Consider the following 22,082-nt stretch of genomic DNA (forward strand, 5'->3'; position numbering starts at 1 on the left):
TTTACCTACCTCATCCCCATACTGTTTTTATTTATTTACTTTTCTGCTCTTTTGCACACCAGTATCTCTACCTGCACATGACCATCTGATCATCTATCACTCCAGTGTTAATCTGCTAAATTGTAATTATTCACCTACCTCCTCATGCCTTTTGCACACAATGTATATAGACTCTTTTTTTCTTTTTTTCTACTGTGTTATTGACTTGTTTATTGTTTACTCCATGTGTAACTCTGTGTTGTTGTCTGTTCGCACGGCTATGCTTTATCTTGGCCAGGTCGCAGTTGTAAATGAGAACTTGTTCTCAACTAGCCTACCTGGTTAAATAAAGGTGAAATATATATATATATTTTTTTAAATTGGCTGTGTACAGGTACAGTAAGCTGCTCTGACAGCTGATGCTTAAAGTTAGAGAGGGAGATATGAGACTCCAGCTTCTGTGATTTTTGCTGCAGCTTGTAAACCAATTCCAGTCATTAGCAGCAGAGAACTGGAAGGAAAGGCGGCCAAAAGAAGTGTTGGCTTTGGGGATGACCAGTGAAATATACCTGCTGGAGTGCCTGCTATGGGTGGGTGTTGCAATTGTGTTGCAATTGTGTCTAGCTAGCTAACTAACAACAACAATTTCCGCAATGGTGATAAAGCAATGGAAAGAAACGACTCATGTTTGTGAAATAATCAATCTGCATTTATTGTTGCTATAGTTAAATATTCCTTGTAGATCCATTATGCGTATCCAAAATCTGAACCCATCCATACTAGCTATTTAAATTGGTTTACAAGCTGCAGCCTTCGGCATGGGTAAAAAGGACAAGTGCATGTGCAGCTGGGCAGCCTTCCACAGGTGGGACTCGGACTTATTTTAAATATCCAAGTGCATGCGTGTCTGGTTGGCTGAGCTGGCAAATCAGCTGTTTTTGGCTGGTATATGCCCATGTTATTTTTGTTCCTATCAGGGCAAGCAGGGGCACAGAGAGTAACTGCTTTTTAACATCTTTAATTGGCATTTTAGGAAGGACATTTATTAATTCATATTGTAATTATTTATAGATCATATTTCATATAATTCTGGAACACTGGGAAGTTACTTTAAGGCATTGATGGTTTACCGAGACATTTATTTCCTTTTGCTTTGTGGATGCATTTTGCCCCGAATAGAGGAGATGGCTTTGGAAGAGAGGAGTCAGTGCAGTAGTTAACTCTCTGACAGGGTTTTCAAAGAGAGGGGCATTGGCTGTTTTTTTTGTTGCTGTGTGTTGTTCTCAAGGGGATTTCCCCATTCTTTCTTTCAGAATTGGCTGGACCCGTCAAAGGAGATCAAGAAGCAAATCCGAAGTTAGTGTGACCACGCATGTACACACACACACACACACACACACACACACACACACACACACACACACACACACACACACAGAGTGCTGACTGTGTGTCGTTTATCCACAGTTGGCTCATGGCATTTCGGCTTTGCTGTCAAGTTTTATCCCCCTGACCCATCTCAGCTCACTGAAGACATCACCAGGTGGGTTTGAATCATAATCAACAGCAACAACATCTACTAAATATGCTATGGAAGTCAGATTTGATGTCTAACTGCCTTTATTGATAATAACCTGTCCTCCAGGATTTTGCGATTTATGCTAGGGCTTGCAAATTTGACCACTGTTACTGCATAAAACTGCAATTATTACTTCATAAAATTGTGTGATCACTGCACTACAAAAACAGGGCTCGCAATTTTAACCAATCACCGCACTTAACTGCATAAATTTGTTAAATCAAGCCAGAAGTCGTGGCAAATTGCCATACAAAACTTCAGAACTGCCGCAGCAAAATCAAGCATTTTTGCCGACAAATCCCACATGAAAAAATACTATAGTATACTATGGTATAAATACTGTAGTATTATTATATATACAGTTGAAGTCGGAGGTTTACATACACCTTAGCCAAATACCTTTAAACTCCGTTTTTCACATTTCCTGACATTTAATACGAGTAAAAATTCCCTGTCTTAGGTCAGTTAGGATCACCACTTTATTTTAAGAATGTGATATGTCAGAATAATAGTAGAGAAAATGATTTATTGCAGCTTTTATTTCTTTCATCACATTCCTAGTCGGTCAGAAGTTTACATACACTCAATTAGTATTTGGTAGCATTGCCTTTAAATGGTTTAACTTGGGTCAAACGTTTTGGGTAGCCTTCCACAATAAGTTGGGTGAATTTTGGCCCATTCCTCCTGACAGAGCTGGTGTAACTGAGTCAGGTTTGTAGGCCTCTTGCTCGCACATGCTCTTTTAGTTCTGCCCACACATTTTCTATGGGATTGAGGTCAGGGCTTTGTGATGGCCACTCCAATACCTTGACTTTGTTGTCCTCAAGCCATTTTGCCACAACTTTGGTAGTATGCTTGGGGTCATTGTCCATTTGGAAGACCCATTTTCTACCAAGATTTAACTCAACTGATGTCTTGAGATGTTGCTTCAATATATCCACATAATTTTCCTGCCTCATGATGCTATCTATTTCATGAAGTGCACCAGTCCTCCTACAGCAAAGCACCCCCACAACATGATGCTGCCACCCCCGTGCTTCACAGTTGGGATGGTGTTCTTCTGCTTGCAAGTGTCCCCCTTTTTTTCTCCAAACATAACGATGGTCATTATGGCCAAACAGTTCTATTTTTGTTTCGTCAGACCAGAGGACATTTCTCCAAATAGTACAATCTTTGCCCCATGTGCAGTTGCAAAACGTAGTCTGGCTTTTTATGGCGGTTTTGGAGCAGTGGCTTCTTCCTTGCTGAGCGGCCTTTCAGGTTATGTCCTTATAGGACTTTTTTTTACTGTGGATATAGATACTTTTGTACCTGTTTCCTCCAGCATCTTCACAAGGTCCTTTGCTGCTGTTCTGGGATTGATTTGCACTTGTCACACCAAAGTACGTTCATCTCTAGGAGACAGAACGCATCTCCTTCCTGAACGGTATGATGGCGGCATGGTCCCATGGTGTTTAGACTTGGTATTGTTTGTACAGATGAACATGGTACCTTCAGACAGTTTGAAATTGCTCCCAAGGATGAACCAGACTTGTGGAAGTCTACAATTTATCTTCTGAGGTCTTGGCTGATTTCTCTTGATTTTCCAATGATATCAAGCAAAGGTGCACTGAGTTTGAAGGTAGGCCTTGAAATACATCCACAGGTACACTTCCAATTCACTCAAATTATGTCAATTAGCCTATCAGAAGCTTCTAAAGCCATGACATACTTTTCTGGAATTTTCCAAGCTGTTTAAAGGCACAGTCAACTTTGTGTATGTAAACTTCTGACCCACTGGAATTGTGATACAGTGAATTATAAGGGAAATAATTTGTCTGTAAACAATTGTTGGAAAAATGACTTGTGTCATGCACAAAGTAGATGTCCTACCCAACTTACCAAAACTATAGTTTGTTAACAAGAAATTTGTGGAGTGGTTGAAAAACAAGTTTTAATGACTCCAACCTAAGTGTATGTAAACTTCCGATTTCAACTGTATATACTATATTATTCACTGTAATGTTTTCTCTGACTTTACTGTGTTATTCACTGTAGTGTTTTTGCTGAATTTACTGTGGTGTTTGGGACATGACTCTAGTATACTGTAGTATTTACTCTAGTGTTGTTGCAGACATCACTGTAATATACTGTAGTATTTACAGTTTATTATAGTATAAATACTATACTCCCATGGGGCAGCACACAATTGGTCCAGCGTGGTCTGGGTTAGGGGAGGGTTTGGCCAGGGGGGCTTTACTTGGCTCATCTCGCTCTAGCGACTCCTTGTGGCTGGCCAGACACCTGAAGGCTGACCTCGGTTGTCAGTTGAACTGTGTTTCCTCCGACACATTGTTTCGGTGTTTCGGAGGACCTTCGCCTCCCGAGCCCGTTGGGGAGTTTCAGCAATGAGACAAGATTCAAATTAGGGAGAATAAAGGAGTAAAAAAATGAAAAGAATATAGATGCTACAGTAACCACTGTAGTGTTTTTGTGGACATTACTGTGGTATTTACTATAGTGTTTTTGTTTTATTATCTTTGATGGTGATGGGATGTACAATACCGACACTTCCAGGCTTGCGTAACATTTTCAAAGCCGTCTGATCTGATACAAAAGTACCGATACCTGTATCATGATCAATGATGTCCAAAGCTTACTTTGATCAAGTGCTTTTTCAAAATGTTGTGAGCTTTTTTTTGATGCCAAGTTGCTTTCAAACACTCACCTCTACCGGGGACAGTATTTGCAGATGTAGCTTTTATTTCCAGACCAGAGCACCTGACTGGTAACTGCAGGTAGGGTAGCGAGCCATCGGTTTCTCAGATGATAAAACATAGGGTCGAACCAAATCAAATTCTATTCGTCACATGCGCCAAATACAACAGGTGTAGACCTTACAGGGAAATGCTTACTTACAAGCCCTGTATCACAACAATGCAGTTTTAAGAAAACCAAAAAAAAAGGTAAGAGATAAGAATAACAAATAATTAAAGAGCAGCAGTAAAATAACAACAGTGGGGCTATATACAGGGGTTACCAGTACAGAGGTAATTGAGGTAATATGTACATGTAGGTAGAGTTATTAAAGTGACTATGCATAGATAATGACAGAGAGTAGCAGCAGCGTAGAGGTGGGGGGGGGGGGGGGGGGGGTCTTATGGCTTGGGGGTAGAAGCTGTTTAGAAGCCTCTTGGACCTAGACTTGGCTCCCGTACCACTTGCCGTGCGGTAGCAGAGAGAACAGTCTATGACTAGGGTGGCTGGAGTCTTTGACAATTTTTAGAGCCTTCCTCTGATACCGCCTGGTATAGAGGTCCTGGATGGCAGGAAGCTTGGCCCCGGTGATGTACTGAGCCATACGCACTACCCTTGTAGTGCCTTGCAGTCAGAGGCCGAGCAGTTGCCATACCAGGCAGCGATGCAGCCCATCAGGATGCTCTCGATGGTGCAGCTGTAAAACCTTTTTAGGATCTGATCATGCCAAATCTTTTCAGTCTCCTGAGGGGGAGATAATGTGAAACCACACTATCTGCATATTGTTGTTCTTAGAATTTGTTTAATTTAGAATGATAAGCTTTTGTCACATCCTAAATAATGACATGGATATACAGTTTTTAAAACAAACTTGGAGGCAAATAAAAGGATGAAGGATGTAAGATGCTAACCTCATATTATAACTGTTTAGGTGTTCAAAACCCATGACTAACCGCTGTACCACAGAGTTTTGATAAATGCCTTGGTCAAAACGTATATCTGAACATCAAATGCTTCTGTTAATTGCTGAGCAGCAAGTGTCACTAATGTGCATTGTGTTAAAAGCTCATAGTAATGAACCGTTTTTCGGCACAATTTGGTGAGCCACCAAAGGCTTCTGAAAGCCTTGTTTTCCCATCACTAATCTTTGACATAGAAGTAGGGGCTTTCTTCTTGAGGAAACCTACTGGACAAATACTAAAAGAGCATAATTTCCATAACCTATAGGTAGGTGGTATGTAGGTAGCTAGGTAGGACTGGCGTCTAAACAGAACAGTTCTATAACATGTTACATATTACACAATATATGGTCTATACTTTGCATGTAGGTTTCTCACTCATGGGTGGCACAAATTGGGATATGGGAGATGGGAATGGGTTGGGTATATGCAAATGAGTAATGTGGTATTACTGTTCTACAGTATACAAAACATGTATATAGTAAGTATTACACTATCAAGGGATACTACAGTGTGTAGTATAGTAGGTAACATTTTATTTGTAGAGTCTGGATTTTTACTCCGTGGGCATGAGAGTTATTTTAGATACTCTTCAAAGAGGTAGGGTTCATACGTTTTCGGAAGATGGGCAGGGACTCCGCTGTCTGACTTTAGGGAGAAGCTTGTTTCACCATTGGGGTGCCAGGACAGTGAAGAGCTTTGGTTAGGCTGAGTGGGAGCTGGGTAGGAGGGCCAAGAGACCAGTGGTGTTGGAATGGAGTGGTCGGGTTGGGATTTGAGCATAGCCTGACGGTAAGCAGTGGCAGTTCCCTTTACAACTCCATAGGCAAGCACCAGGGTCTTGAAGATGATGTGAGCTTAGACTGGAAGCCAGTGGAGTGTGTGGAGGAGCGGGGTGCATGGATTTGGTGGCACAAGCGGGGAGCCCAGCTAGCAGAGAGTTGCAGTAGTCTAGATGGGAGTTGACAAGTGCCTGGATTTGGACCTGCGGCTCTTCGTGTCTGAGGAAAGGCCATATTCTACGGACAATTTAGCCTATGTTTTTTTTGTCCCCCCACTTTGGTTCTGCAATCACCATCTCCCACGAATTAATTTGTCATTTTGTCAGATTACGTGTTTGAACTAGTAATGTATCAATATTTATAGTTTACAAATTAGCTATGACATAGCCAATAAAGATATACCACAATTTTGGATTTCATCCCCTTCTGATTTTGACCGTTTTTATGGAGTGATCTTCTCTTGTCCTCTTGCTTCGGCCATGCAGTGCGCCTCGTAAAACGGATTGCTTTCCTCGTTATGAAATTATCAACTTTGCCCTGTCTATCAAAACATTACCATATACACTGATTGTTTAACGCAAAACTACCAAAATTATTGCTGATGAACCTGAACAATTAAAATACAATCTATTGTAAACCCCTTTCAGCAGGTATAGCCAGATGAGAGTTGTATCTCCGGTAGCTTACTTTTATTCCGGTAAAACACCATTTTCAACAGCGCATAGATAATAACCTAGCAAATTACATAGGTTGTCATGCAACTAATAAAGCCTAAAAGCAGGCAAGCCATTTTAGCATTTTAATGTTGAAGGTGCCATGCAGATGTGCAAGGCCAGGAACAGGCCGCCTACCTCGCATTGTGCGCATGTAACGACGTACGCTGGAAGTCGGGAAGCAGGTTCAGGGAGTGAATACATTTAATTAATAAATGAACACAACAAGAACCACAAACAGCGCACCGACATGAAACAGGAACAATGACGACTGGGGAAGAAACCAAATGGAGTGACATATAAAGGGCAGGTAATCAAGGAGTTGATGGAGTCCAGGGGATTGTCATTATGTGCGTAACGCTGGTGAGTTTTTTTTTAAATGGTTTTATTTATTTTTATTAACAACAAATCAATACAGAAAATACATGAGAGAACACAAGTATACAGTGCCTTGCGAAAGTATTCGGCCCCCTTGAACTTTGCGACCTTTTGCCACATTTCAGGCTTCAAACATAAAGATATAAAACTGTATTTTTTTGTGAAGAATCAAAAACAAGTGGGACACAATCATGAAGTGGAACGACATTTATTGGATATTTCAAACTTTTTTAACAAATCAAAAACTGAAAAATTGGGCGTGCTAAATTATTCAGCCCCTTTACTTTCAGTGCAGCAAACTCTCTCCAGAAGTTCAGTGAGGATCTCTGAATGATCCAATGTTGATCTAAATGACTAATGATGATAAATACAATCCACCTGTGTGTAATCAAGTCTCCGTATAAATGCACCAGCACTGTGATAGTCTCAGAGGTCCGTCAAAAGCGCAGAGAGCATCATGAAGAACAAGGATTCTTCATTCATTCTTCATTCTTCACAAAAAAATACAGTTTTATATCTTTATGTTTGAAGCCTGAAATGTGGCAAAAGGTCGCAAAGTTCAAGGGGGCCGAATACTTTCGCAAGGCACTGTATATAGATTATATACAATGGACAATCGAGCTAAAGACCTTAAGGGACATACATACACTTATAATTCTAACAGCTTTTTTGTTAGTAGAGTATTTAATTGTCTTAAAATACAGTTCAATTTCTTTTTGTAGGGTAAGAAAATGTGTTTTTTGTTTGTAAATTTACATTTGTGTATATGAAATTTGGCCAAAAGAATAATGAAATTAATTACAAAAATATGTTTCAGCTTATTTCTATCGTATGTAAAGAATCCAAGCAGTACATTTCTCCACAATAGTGTAAAATCTTCATAAATGTGTTCAATTATAAATCTACTGATGTCTTGCCACAGTTTTCTTACATGAATACATTGCCAAAAAATACACTGTTTCTGGGTGGTCATTACAAAAGGAGCCATTTGAGTTGATGTTTTCCTTAAACTTCTTCATATAGTGGTTGGCAGGATAATATTTATGAATCATTTTAAAGGAAACTTCCTACATTTTTGTTAACAAGTAGGTATGTGTGTGGCAACATCCAAACTTTTTCCCAACAGATATTATCAATAAATCAATTCCAATAAGGCATGACATACTGTAAGGTATCAATACAACATCCTGCTGAAACAAGGCTTGTATCGCTCTGTTGTTGAATGGACCAAAAGAGAAACAAATATTTTTTACTGAGTCAACAGGGTCAATGGAAGGTAGGCTCTGAGGGTCAGGTCTTGACACATTCCTGAATAACAGAGCAACACCTGAGGGAATGGCATCTAAAACAATTGCAAAATATTTAGGTGTTAAAGGGACCTTGTAAAGTGATAAGAATTCCTTATAACTGAGTAAAATACCCTCTGCATTTACCAGTTGGCTCACCAATAGGATATTATTTCGGAACCAATATTCTATAAACAAAGAAATTTTTTTATACAATATATCCCGATTATTCCATATATAATATCTGTGTGGAGAAAATGTGTATTTATATATTAAGGACTATGACTATGAAATGTTTTGTAAAAATCTTTTAAAAAATATGAAGCTATCCTCGGTTATTAGTTCTGAGTAGTCAAGTATGTCTAATACTAGTCTGACATTGTTAGAAATATGTCTGTTCCAGGGCCTCCCGGGTGCCACCAGAGACTCTGGGTTCGCCCAGGCTCTGTCGTAACTGGCTGTGACCGGGAGGTCCGTGGGGCGACGCACAATTGGCATAGCGTCGTCCGGGTTAGGGAGGGATTGGCCGGTAGGGATATCCTTGTCTCATCGCGCACCAGTGACTCCTGTGGCGGGTCGGGCACAGTGAACGCTAACCAAGGTTGCCAGGTGCACGGTGTTTCCTCCGACACATTGGTGCGGCTGGCTTCCGGGTTGGAGGTGCACTGTGTTAAGAACCAGTGTGGCTTGGTTGGGTGGTGTATCGGAGGATGCATGGATTTCAACCTTCGTCTCTCCCGAGTCCGTACGGGAGTTGTAGCGATGAGACAAGATAGTAGCTACTAACAATTGGATACCACGAAATTGGGGAGGAAAAAAGGGGGTAAAATTAAAAAATATATATATATGTCTGTTCCTCATGAGGCCAGACTGTGTTTCATCAATGATTGCATCCAGGACTTCTTTAATTATTTTTGCAACTAGTAAGGCTAATATCTTATAGTCATTATTAAGAAGACAAATTGGACGCCAGTTATTGATGAGCAGCACTTATTTTTTAGGCTTAGTGTTGTTAACCCCTGACTCATTATAGGAGGGAGAACATTGTTTTTAATGTTTAATGTAAAGACTTCAAATAGGAAGGGAGCTACTTGTTCAGAAAATAATTTGTAAAATTCTGATGTAATTCCATCAACACCTGGTGATTTATTGTTCTTTAGATGTTTGATAGACTCTATGATCTCTTCAACTTTGATGGGTTCATCACACTGTTTAGATTCTATATCACTGATAGAGTGAACATTATTCAGTGAGTTAAAAAACATATCTGTGAATTCCTGACAGTACGTAGAGCTATACAATTTTCTGTAAAAATTGCTACAGTATTTAGTGATTCCGTTTTTGTGTTATTTTTAGAGTGAAATTTCACAAGTCTAAAAAAATAGGATGAATTCTGTTCTCCCTCCTCAATCCATTTTTTCCTAGATATAATAAAGGCTCCTTCTGCTTTTAATCTATATATATTATCCAGTTTATTTTGTAACTAAATTAGTTCCATCTTCTCCTCCCGCAAGAGGCCGGCTGGGGACCCCTGAGAAAGGGAAGTTATCTTAATGATCACCTTTTCCTCCTTAGCTCTTCTGGTTTTAGCAAGATTACTACCATATTTTCTAAGGTACAGTGCCTTGCGAAAGTATTCGGCCCCCTTGAACTTTGCGACCTTTTGCCACATTTCAGGCTTCAAACATAAAGATATAAAACTGTATTTTTTTGTGAAGAATCAACAACAAGTGGGACACAATCATGAAGTGGAACGACATTGATTGGATATTTCAAACTTTTTTAACAAATCAAAAACTGAAAAATTGGGCGTGCAAAATTATTCAGCCCCTTTACTTTCAGTGCAGCAAACTCTCTCCAGAAGTTCAGTGAGGATCTCTGAATGATCCAATGTTGACCTAAATGACTAATGATGATAAATACAATCCACCTGTGTGTAATCAAGTCTCCGTATAAATGCACCTGCACTGTGATAGTCTCAGAGGTCCGTTAAAAGCGCAGAGAGCATCATGAAGAACAAGGAACACACCAGGCAGGTCCGAGATACTGTTTGAAGAAGTTTATAGCCGGATTTGGATACAAAAAGATTTCCCAAGCTTTAAACATCCCAAGGAGCACTGGGCAAGCGATAATATTGAAATGGAAGGAGTATCAGACCACTGCAAATCTACCAAGACCGTGTCGTTTAAAGTTTGCCACAAGCCACCTGGGAGACACACCAAACATGTGGAAGAAGGTGCTCTGGTCAGATGAAACCAAAATTGAACTTTTTGGCAACAATGCAAAACGTTATGTTTGGCGTAAAAGCAACACAGCTCATCACCCTGAACACAGCATCCCCACTGTCAAACATGGTGGTGGCAGCATCATGGTTTGGGCCTGATTTTCTTCAGCAGGGACAGGGAAGATGGTTAAAATTGATGGGAAGATGGATGGAGCCAAATACAGGACCATTCTGGAAGAAAACCTGATGGAGTCTGCAAAAGACCTGAGACTGGGACGGAGATTTGTCTTCCAACAAGACAATGATCCAAAACATAAAGCAAAATCTACAATGGAATGGTTCAAAAATAAACATATCCAGGTGTTAGAATGGCCAAGTCAAAGTCCAGACCTGAATCCAATCGAGAATCTGTGGAAAGAACTGAAAACTGCTGTTCACAAATGCTCTCCATCCAACCTCACTGAGCTCGAGCTGTTTTGCAAGGAGGAATGGGAAAAAATGTCAGTCTCTCGATGTGCAAAACTGATAGAGACATACCCCAAGCGACTTACAGCTGTAATCGCAGCAAAAGGTGGCGCTACAAAGTATTAACTTAAGGGGGCTGAATAATTTTGCACGCCCAATTTTTCAGTTTTTGATTTGTTAAAAAAGTTTGAAATATCCAATAAATGTCGTTCCACTTCATGATTGTGTCCCACTTGTTGTTGATTCTTCACAAAAAAATACAGTTTTATATCTTTATGTTTGAAGCCTGAAATGTGGCAAAAGGTCGCAAAGTTCAAGGGGGCCGAATACTTTCGCAAGGCACTGTATTTGGACACCTCAAATTTAAAGAGCTCCCAGTTCTTGCAATAACATTTTTCTTCACAAGCCCTTTCCCAAAAGTGTGAGAGCAGATCTTTAACCTCAAATTGAACTATATCATTATTTAATAATGAGCTATTTAGCTTCCAGTAGGATGCTCTACCAAGGTTAGTATCAGGGGTAAATATTTTGATATTAATGTAAATGGCCCTATGGTCTGTGAGGGGAGTAGTACAAATATTTGTAGTAACACACTCACTACCAATACATTTGGATATAAGCCACAAATCTATTCTGGATTGTCTGGAACCTGTTTTGTTACTCCAAGTGAATGATCTGTAAGCTGGAAACCTCTCTCTCCGTATATCAGTAAGATCAAAAATTTCCATAAAAAGTATTAAACCCAAATTCTGATTGGTTGGCCTACCTGGGGGCCATCTATCAGTTGAATTATCTATAGTAATGTTAAAGTCCTATCAATAATAACGAATTGGGAAATTTAGATAACCAATTAAGTATATGTTTCTCTATAGATTCAAGCAACTCATCATTCTCATGTTTGGTGTTGTACCCGTAGAAGTTTACAGTAATGAGTGTAATGTCATTGTAACTGATCACAAGATAAATAAAGTGACCAAAGGGGTCAGTCACATTCTGAGTGTAGAATATTACCACCAAAGCTATTTTTCATTGTAGTGACACAAGCGGAGCGTTCAGATCCATGGGAAAGCCAAATATTGTTGCCCCACTGTGACCTCCAGAAGTTGGCATCAGCCGAAATGAGTGAGACTCTTGAAAAAAGCAACATAAGTTCTGTTATAGTCACAGACATGATTGAACCAGTTTTAGAAACTTCAGAGTGTTTTCTATGCTCACCTACTAATCATATGCATATAATATATTCCTGGCATGAGTAGCAGGAAGTTGAAATTGTGCACGCTATTTATCCAAAAGTGGAAATGCTGCCCCCTATCTCTAAGAAGTTAAGAGAAATTATAGACAAAGACAAAACAACAAAGATGATATAAAAGTATAAACTGTTGTAGGATGAGTCAAAGACGTAGGAGCAGTGAACGTAAATGATAAGGAACCGAGATCTGTACCATTTAAGTCAATTTAAAGTGAAAATAGCTTATTCCATAAACTTTGAGCTAGACGTTATCCGGCTTTGAAATTCAACTCAACTGAAAATTATGTTCAAGACCAAACCAAGGGTTCTTGTAGTAAGAGAGACTATTAACCCTATTTAGTGTAATCAGGAGCTATTCTGAGACATAAAATGCAAAATAATAATTTAAATAAAAGTTAAATAAATAAAATAATAAAAAAAATTGAATAAAAAAGGTTTTACATATACACGTTCCTAAGACCTTTTTTTGGAAATAAGTATTAATAACTTAATAGAACAATAACCGTGTAAAGTCAGAGCAGACCTGTATGCCCTTTAAAACAGTATCTTGGTTACTGTATACATAAAAAATAAATACAACTTTCAGTCTTCTTCGTAAGTTTGTAAACAAAATAGGTCTTCTGGTCATACAAGAACAAACTAAACTAAGTACCTGAGTATTCCGAAAAATAGTCACCTGATGCTAGTTAGGTAAACAATATAAGGAACATGAGCATGCCATGGCTTAAACCATCAATCTGTTCCTTCTGGTGAGATTTTAGGGAGGAATATGGATTTCTGAACCGTTGATGAAGCCTCGTCCTCCGACGAAGTAAACAGCCTTTCCCTCATTTCGTGCTATCTTGATCGTTGGCCACAACTTGTTCCTTCGTTCTATGTCCTCCGGGCTGAAATGCTCGGCGAAACGCATACCATGGCTCTGAAGGAAGGCGTTCTTCCTAGCAGCTTTCCAGACAGCATCCCTTTAGAATGTCAGTGATGAGGATGATGATACCCCTTGGTCTTGAATCGTTTTGCTGTTGCTTCTTGCCAAGGCAATGCACACCGTCGATGGTATTGTTCTTCTCTCCAGGCAAAACTTCTTGGCAGATGCGGATAGCCACTCCTCACACATCTTCATTCTCCACCTCTGGCAAGCCGTAGAGTCTCAGGTTCCATCTTCTTGTGTATTGTTCCAGATCACTGAGACGTCTATGGTAGACATTGTTATTCTTTTCCACACTTTTTTAAACTTTTGCCACTCTCGTTTTCACATCCTTGATTTCACCACATGCAAACTCCAGTCTTTTTCAAGCCTCCGATAACCATGGTGTTTACGCCTACCATTTTCTCAATGGTGTCAGACCTGGAGTTGATGATTAAGTAGAGGGTAGCCATGATGTCAGATTTCATGTTGGGTTTTTTGGAGATTGGAGGTTTGCACAGAGTAACTGGTAAAGAGGGGAATTCAACAGCATTCGAAAGCATGATATTATCCATAGGGCAAGCGTAGTTATGGCAGTTGTCTATAAGCACGTTTCTCTCTTGTTGATTAGCAATAGAACGGCTAACTTCTTGCTTTCTTTTTTTGTCATGACTTTGCATGGACATGCCGAAATAATAAATTATCCAGTTATTATTCCAGTCACAGGAAAGGTCTTATATCTTAAACAAATAAAAATAGTAATGACTGTAAACTTGTTTTTTTCACAATCTTTCTGAAGTTTGGTACTGAGCTCGGTAAGAAAGCATCTGTTCAAGCCGCCATCTTGGCACCCCGCTGGTGACAGGTGTGCACCCTAATGATCAGCCTGGTGACCTAGAGGCCCTGAGAGGGAGCGCACAGTGACAGCACAGTTTGACTAGGCTACTTATATCACCTATGGTTGTTCGCCATGCAAAATAACTTGTAGATCAATATCTGTCAACACAGTTACATGCAGTTCGACACTGAAGGACAGGAAGCATCAGTCGTCACTAAAGATGAGAGATATTTTCAGAAGGTAGAAAGAATGTAATATAAGCTAATACATTTAGTGAACCAGCGATTTGTAACATTTTATATATTTTCTGACCGATGCATTTGGATCGGTTTGGGGTCTGTGGACCGATGCACTTGTGTCTTAAACATTTGAATCAGGGACCGATGCGTATCGGTGAATCGTTACTTCCCTAGTATGAAGTATAGTATTCTACAGTATACTACACGATTATACTAAGTACTGCACGATCAAGGGATACTAAAGTGTGTAGTATAGTATTCTACAGTATACTACAAAATTCTCTATTAAGTACTACACATGATCAAAGGATACTACAGCATGGAGTATAGTATTCTACGGTATACTACAGTTTACTACAGAATTCTATAGTAAGTACTATACTATTCTATAGTAAACAGGGGCATTGTTTCATGTGGGAGGGACTAACGAGCTGTGGGAAGTTGCCTTATAAATCCTGCATTCCCTCTATGCTGTTTGCCTCTTGTCTATCCATGATCATGTTCATCAGGGCATGAAACAGAATACATATTTTTTGTTTATGCAACATTAAACAGAAAGCATTTATTATTGGACCAGGTAGACCTCTCCCTGTTTGAATACATTGTCCTTCGTTTGGTGCCTAATGAACATGACTCATCGATGCATGCAGGTACTACCTGTGTCTACAGCTGAGGGACGACATGCTGTCCTGGCGTCTGCCCTGCTCCTTCGGGACCTACGCCCTGCTAGGTTCTTACACGGTGCAGGCGGAGCTGGGTGACTATGAGCCAGAGGAACACGGGCCCGACTACATCAGTGACTTCCGTTTCGCCCCCAACCAGACGAGGGAGCTAGAGGAGAGGGTGATGGAGCTTCACCGCAACTACAGGTCAGGGCCTGACCGGCCACGTGCCAGATCATCATTGTAAATAAAAAGCCTCCGGCACAGGTCTACGCTGTCGGCATAGATTCAAATACAATTAAAATGGTAATTACCTAACAATTGCATAGTAGACACGTTGGTTTCATTGACACAAGCATCAGTATGTACCAGGGACGGACTGGGACTGGAATTAGCTAAATTATTATGGTTTTGAGCAAATCCCACAATTTCCACAGGCCCACTGGGCTAAAAATGGACAAGCCCATCTGGCATTTGCCCAAATCCCCCTATGGCCAGTCCGCCCCTGATATGTACCATTTGGTACTAGGTCGTTACCAATTGTGTTGAATTCTCAATACATGAACGTATATGGATAGTAGATAGACAATTAAATTAGTTACACACACTTGACTCATGCAAACATTCAAAACATGCAGAAGTCTAACATTAATCAGAGCCTGAGCAGACCTCAACATGTTTGTGCCACAACCATACATCAACCACTAATTCCAATGACAAACCTACGTACTATAACCCAAACAGACCCATTGTTCTCTTTATTCAAAGTGCTGTAAGTTGTGGTGTCGTAATAGTCCAATGACAGCCTCTGTGTTCTCCCTTAGGGGAATGAGTCCAGCGGAGGCAGAGGTGAACTTTCTAGAAAATGCCAAGAAGCTTTCCATGTATGGTGTAGACCTGCATCACGCCAAGGTACAGTATGGAAAGATTTACAAATTGTGTTTGTTTGTGGTGTGGTGTTGTTGTGTGTGCGTGCGTGTGTGTGTGCGTACTGCTACATTATAGACAACAATGTAACTAAGAATGTAAGGCTGCAAATATGGTTTAGACTAATCAGCAAGGAAAACATTTTAAAAGAATAGTCACAAGATGTCAACTTGATAGCCTGTTCGCATCTAGCGCTTGTTACTTCATGTTACTTCATCTTATCTATCTGGATTGGATCCGTATGATAGTGACACACACACTTCTTCGCCATCCCTGACCTTCCCTCCCTCCCGTTGCACCCTTTGTCTCTGACAGGATTCAGAGGGCATTGACATCATGCTTGGCGTCAGCGCCAACGGACTACTCATCTACCGTGACCGTCTGAGGATCAACCGCTTCGCCTGGCCGAAGATCCTCAAAATCTCCTACAAGAGGAGCAACTTCTACATCAAAATACGCCCCGGGGAGGTAAATAGACCATATTATGTTATCTTGTAGCCTACATTATGCATTTTGTTTGACATGACTTCACTTCACTCAAAGTCTACACTAACTCTGAAAAACAGGCAAAACAGTTCATTGCAGCCAACTGTACAATTGTGACAACTCAGTTAAGTGCCACAAAGCATGACATGGTTAAAAAGGTCAACCATTATATCAATCTTTACAGTTGTTTCATGCTTTCACAATAGTTAGGATTTCGAGCATGGCTGCTGTGACCTGATGTGCCAGTTGTCCTATGCGAGCTTAATGCTACAGTAGGTGTTATTAAACAGATTCTATTGAAGTGTCCCTTTTTGAATTTTATCTGGGGACTCAGTGAGCCATGGAATAATTGGGCATGATTTGTTTCAATGTGGGCTATTTATAGCGGTCAAGTTACTATTCTTAAAGATTAGGGAGATGTGGGATGTTTTGTGGTCTTGGAAGTGGGAACGGTCTTCTTCTTCTGTTGCCGAGCACTGGGACTTCAAAGCATGGTGGGCTGCGTGTAAGGATATGCTTTCATCAGGGATTTTGCTCTCTAGAAGTGTTAGTGTCTCATTTTGCTTGCTCTGGTTTTCTCCTCCTAAAGTGATTATCTACCGATGGTTTTCCTCTCTGTTCTGCTTTCTGCGGGCCTATGTATCTACAGAATGTTAGGACTCTATTCAATCTGTATCGCATTTTTTTTTAATGTAAAGGTAAATTCCGATTGAGCCTACATATGCAGCGTTTCTGTGTATTCTCAGTTAACAAGGGAACATTGGCCTTACATTTAAATTACGCTGTAACGCTGTAACTTCCGTGATACGAGTTGAATAGAGACCCTAATCTGACACTGATATCTTCATTCAGGGATTGTGTAAGATCTTTTCTTCCAACTATCTACTTCAAAAGCATTAAAACCCACAGTGTAATTACTGTATGGGCCCAGTTTTCAGTACTGCTGTGTAGTGTTTGAATGACACACTCTTACTGCTTAGAGAATAGAGTACAATATACAGGGTGCAATTTCCTTGTTTTTTTATCAAGGGTCATGAGATGGTTCCACGCACGCACGCACACACACACACACACACACACACACACATACACACACACACACACACACACACACACACACACACACACACACACACACACACACACACACACACACACACACACACGTGCTCCTTCACTCCCTCGGTTCACTCCTCCTTTTATCCCCCACTCCTCCCCCATCTCTCACTCCTCCCCTCCATCCTCAGTATGAACAGTTTGAGAGCACCATCGGCTTCAAGCTGCCCAACCACCGGGCTTCCAAACGCCTGTGGAAGGTCTGCATTGAACACCACACCTTCTTCAGGTAGGCATCTGCCCCTCACTGGTGACAAATGCACGTACCCGCACCCACACAAACACACTCAGCTTAAGACACTAAGCATCACACAGCTCATGCTACATTGCACAGCAACAAGCAAATCAAATCAAATTGTATTTGTCACATGCGCCAAATACAACAGGTGTAGTAGACCTTACTGTGAAATGCTTACTTACAAGCCCTTAACCAACAATGCAGTTAAAGAAATAGAGTTAAGAAAATATTTATTAAATCAACTAAAGTAAAAAATGTAATAAAAAATAACACAATAAAATAACAATAACGAGGCTATATACAGGGTCTATGTGCGGGTGTACAGGTTAATCAAGGTCATTTATGAATTGTTCAGCAGTCTTATGGTTTGGGGGTAGAAGCTGTAAAGGAGACTTTTGGACCTAGACTTGGCGCTCCGGTACCACTTGCCGTGCGGTAGCAGACAGAACAGTTTATGACTTGGGTGACAGGAGTCTTTGACAGTTTTTTGGGCCTTCCTTACACAGTTTGGTTGAGCTTTTAGAAATGGCAAAGAAAAAGACTGCAACGTTAAGTGTAATTTCTTACTTACCAGACACTTTTACCTCTGTCAAATTTATGCTCCAGATAGTATGACACTCTCTTTCACACTAGAAATGCCGGGCCTCGATACTCCCGCATCTAAGCCAATGACGCGTTTTCTTGACATCAACATTCTAACAGTCTGATAAATACATGTAATATATGCTATTGCAAAAATAATCATTTGGTTGTGTTTATGAAGGTCTTAGGTAACATTAGAATACGAAAGAAAATATACTTCAAAGAACACAATATCATTTTTATTAGATATGTAAAATGTAGGCCATATGTACAAACGGAAAACCACTAAAACACCACAATTAATTATTGTGTTAAAATCCATTAACTCTCTAGAGTCCTACATTTACACGTTTCAAGATTGTTTTGATTACGCGGACTAGGATATGTTCCGGTCAGCCTCAGAGAACAACAATACACTGACTCAGTGAGTGAGTTTATAAGAAAGTGCATTGGAGATGTTGTACCCACTGTGACTATTTAAAGCTACCCTAACCAGAAACCGTGGATGAATGACGGCATTTGCGCCACCCCCCCCTCTCCTTCTCCATGGCCGACGTGAGTAAAACATTAAACAGGTTAACCCTCGCAGGGCTGCTGGCCCAGACGGCATCCCTAGCCGCGTCCTCAGAGCATGCGCAGACCAGCTAGCTGGTGTGTTTACGGATATTCAATCGGTCCCTATCCCAGTCTGCTGTCCCGACATGCTTCAAGATGGCCACCATTGTTCCTGTACTAGAGGTCGACCGATTATGATTTTTCAACACCGATACCGATGCCAAAAAAAAGCCGATACCGATTAATCGGCCAATTCTTTTATATTTATTTGTAATAATGACAATTACAACACTACTGAAGGAACACTTATTTTAACTTAATATAATACATCAATAAAAATCAATTTAGCCTCAAATAAAAAATGAAACATGTTCAATTTGGTTTAAATAATGCAAAAACAAAGTGTTGGAGAAGTAAAAGTGCAATATGTGCCATGTAAAAAAGTTAACGTTTGAGTTCCTTGCTCAGAACATGAGAACATATGAAAGGTGGTGGTTCCTTTTAACATAAGACTTCAATATTCCAAGGTAAGAGTTTTTAGGTTGTAGTTAATACAGTATTTATAGGACTATTTCTCTCTATACCATTTGTATTTCATATACCTTTGACTATTGGATGTTCTTTTAGGCACTATAGTATTGCCAGTGTAACAGTATAGCTTCCGTCCCTCTCCTCACCCCTACCTGGGCTCGAACCAGGAACACATCGACAACAGCCACACTCAAAGCAGCGTTACCCATCGCTCCACAAAAGCCGCAGCCCTTGCAGAGCAAATGGAATAACCACTCCAAGTCTCAGAGCGAGTGACGTTTGAAACGCTATTAGCGCGCAAAAGTGCTGTTTGAATGAATGCTTACGAGCCTGCTGCTGCCTACCATCGCTCAGTCAAACTGCTCTATCAAATCATAGACTTAATTATAACATAACATACAGAGCCTTACAAGCCTTTGGTCATTAATATGGTCGAATCCGGAAACTATAATTTCGAAAATCAAAACGTTTATTATTTCAGTGAAATACGTAACCGTTCGGTATTTTATCTAACGGGTGGCATCCCTAAGTCTAAATATTCTTGTAACATTGCACAACCTTCAATGTTATGTCATAGTTACGTAAAATTCTGGCAAATTAGTTCACAATGAGCCAGGCTGCCCAAACTGTTGCATATACCCTGAATCTGCGTGCAGTGAACGCATGAGAAGTGACACAATTTCACCTGATTAATATTGCCTGCTAACCTGGATTTCTTTTAGCTAAATATGCAGGTTTAAAAATATATACTTCTGTGTATTGATTTTAAGAAAGGCATTGGTGTTTATGGTTAGGTACAGTCATCCAACGATTGTGCTTTTTTCGCAAATGCGCTTTTGTTAAATCATCCCCCAGCGTTGCATCGATTATATGCAACGCAGGACACGCTAGATAAACTAGTAATATCATCAACCATGTGTTGCTAACTTGTGATTATGATTGATTGATTGTTTTTTATAAGATAAGTTTAATGCTAGCTAGCAACTTACCTTGGCTTCTACTGCATTCGTGTAACAGGCAGTCTCCTTGTGGAGTGCAACGAGAGGCAGGTGGTTATAGCGTTGGACTAGTTAACTGTAAGGTTGCAAGATTGGATCCCCCGAGCTGACAAGGTGAAAATCTGTCGTTCTGCCCCTGAACAAGGCAGCTAACCCACCGTTCCTAGGCCGTCATTGAAAATAAGAATGTGTTCTTAACTGACTTGCCTAGTTAAAAAAAAGGTATAAAGAAAAGAAAAAGAAATCGGCAAAATTGGCACCCAAAAATTCAGATTTCCGATTGTTATGAAAACTTGAAACCGGCCCTAATTAATCGGCCATTCCGATTAATTGGTTGACCTCTGTCCTGTACCCAAGAAGGCAAAGATGACTGAACTAAATGACTACTGCCCCGTAGTACTCACTTCTGTCATCATGAAATGCTTTGAGAGACTAGACGAGGATATCACCTCCATCTTACCGGCCACCCTAGACCCACTTCAGTTTGCATACCGCCCCAACAGGTCCACAGACGATACAATCGCCATCACACTGCACACTGCCCTGTCCCATCTGGACAAGAGGAATACCTATGTAAGAATGCTGTTCATTGACTACAGCTCAGCATTCAACACCATAGTACCCTCCAAGCTCATCACCAAGCTGGAGGCCCTGGGTCTCAACCCCGCCCTGTGCAATTGGGTCCTGGACTTTCTGATGGGCCGCCCCCAGGTGGTGAAGTTAGGAAACAACATCTCCACTTCGCTGACCCTCAACACTGGGGCCCCACAAGGGTGCATGCTCAGCCCCCTCCTGTACTCTCTCTACACCCACGACTGCGGGGCTATGCACGCCTCCAACTCTATCATCAAGTTTGCAGACGACACGACAGTAGTGGGTTTGATTACCAACAACGACGAGACAGCCTACAGGGAGGAGGTGAGGGCACTCGGCGTGTGGTGTCAGGAAAACAATCTCTCACTCAACGTTCCTTTGCGTACACATCACAGACAAACTGGTCCACCCACACAGACAGTGTGGTGAAGAAGATGCAGCAGCGCCTCTTCAACCTCAGGAGGCGGAAGAAATTTGGCTTGTCACCTAAAACCCTGACAAACTTTTACAGATGCACAATCGAGAGCATCCTGTACAGAGGGGTACAGAGATGAGGTAGTCATCATGTTAAACACTATTATTGAGTCCAAGCAACGTATTATGTGACTTTTTAAGCACATTTTCACTCCTGAACTTATTTAGGCTTGCCAGGGGTTGAATACTTATTGACTCAAAAGATTTCAGCTTTTAATTTTTTATAAATTTGTAAACATTTCTCAAAACATAATTCTACTTTGACATTATGGGGTATTGTATGTAGCCCAGTGACAAACAATCTCAATTTAATCCATTCTAAGTTCAGGCTGTAACACAACAAACTGTGGAAAAAGTCAAAGAGTGTGAATACTTTCTGAAGGCAATGTTTCATGAGCTGAAATAAAATATCTCAGAAATGTTCCTTGTGCACAAAAATTATATTTCTCTACAATTTTGTCCACAAATTAGTTTATATCCCTCTTAGTGAAGATTTCTCTTTTGGCAAGATAATCCATCCACGTGACAGGTGTGGCATATCAAGATGCTGATTAAACAGCATGATCATTACACAGGTGCACCTTCTGC

General features: G+C 40.5%; 1 protein-coding gene and 1 non-coding gene across 2 annotated transcripts in view; one reads left to right on the forward strand and one right to left on the reverse strand.

Annotated features, from left to right (window-relative positions):
• LOC139417289 (band 4.1-like protein 1) overlaps positions 1-22,082 on the forward strand; it is a 97,988-nt gene that overhangs the window by 52,812 nt on the left and 23,094 nt on the right. The window contains exons 5-10 of the mRNA XM_071166552.1: positions 1,293-1,335; positions 1,447-1,522; positions 14,982-15,200; positions 15,818-15,905; positions 16,236-16,388; positions 17,654-17,751. Coding sequence (XP_071022653.1) covers positions 1,293-1,335; positions 1,447-1,522; positions 14,982-15,200; positions 15,818-15,905; positions 16,236-16,388; positions 17,654-17,751 — 677 coding nt within the window. The remainder of the gene's footprint in view (positions 1-1,292; positions 1,336-1,446; positions 1,523-14,981; positions 15,201-15,817; positions 15,906-16,235; positions 16,389-17,653; positions 17,752-22,082) is intronic.
• LOC139417660 (U7 small nuclear RNA) lies at positions 5,455-5,511 on the reverse strand. The gene has a single exon (XR_011635208.1). It is a non-coding gene; the product is annotated as a U7 small nuclear RNA (small nuclear RNA).

Source organism: Oncorhynchus clarkii, chromosome 9 (assembly GCF_045791955.1).
Source record: "Oncorhynchus clarkii lewisi isolate Uvic-CL-2024 chromosome 9, UVic_Ocla_1.0, whole genome shotgun sequence".
Classification (NCBI taxonomy): domain Eukaryota; kingdom Metazoa; phylum Chordata; class Actinopteri; order Salmoniformes; family Salmonidae; genus Oncorhynchus; species Oncorhynchus clarkii.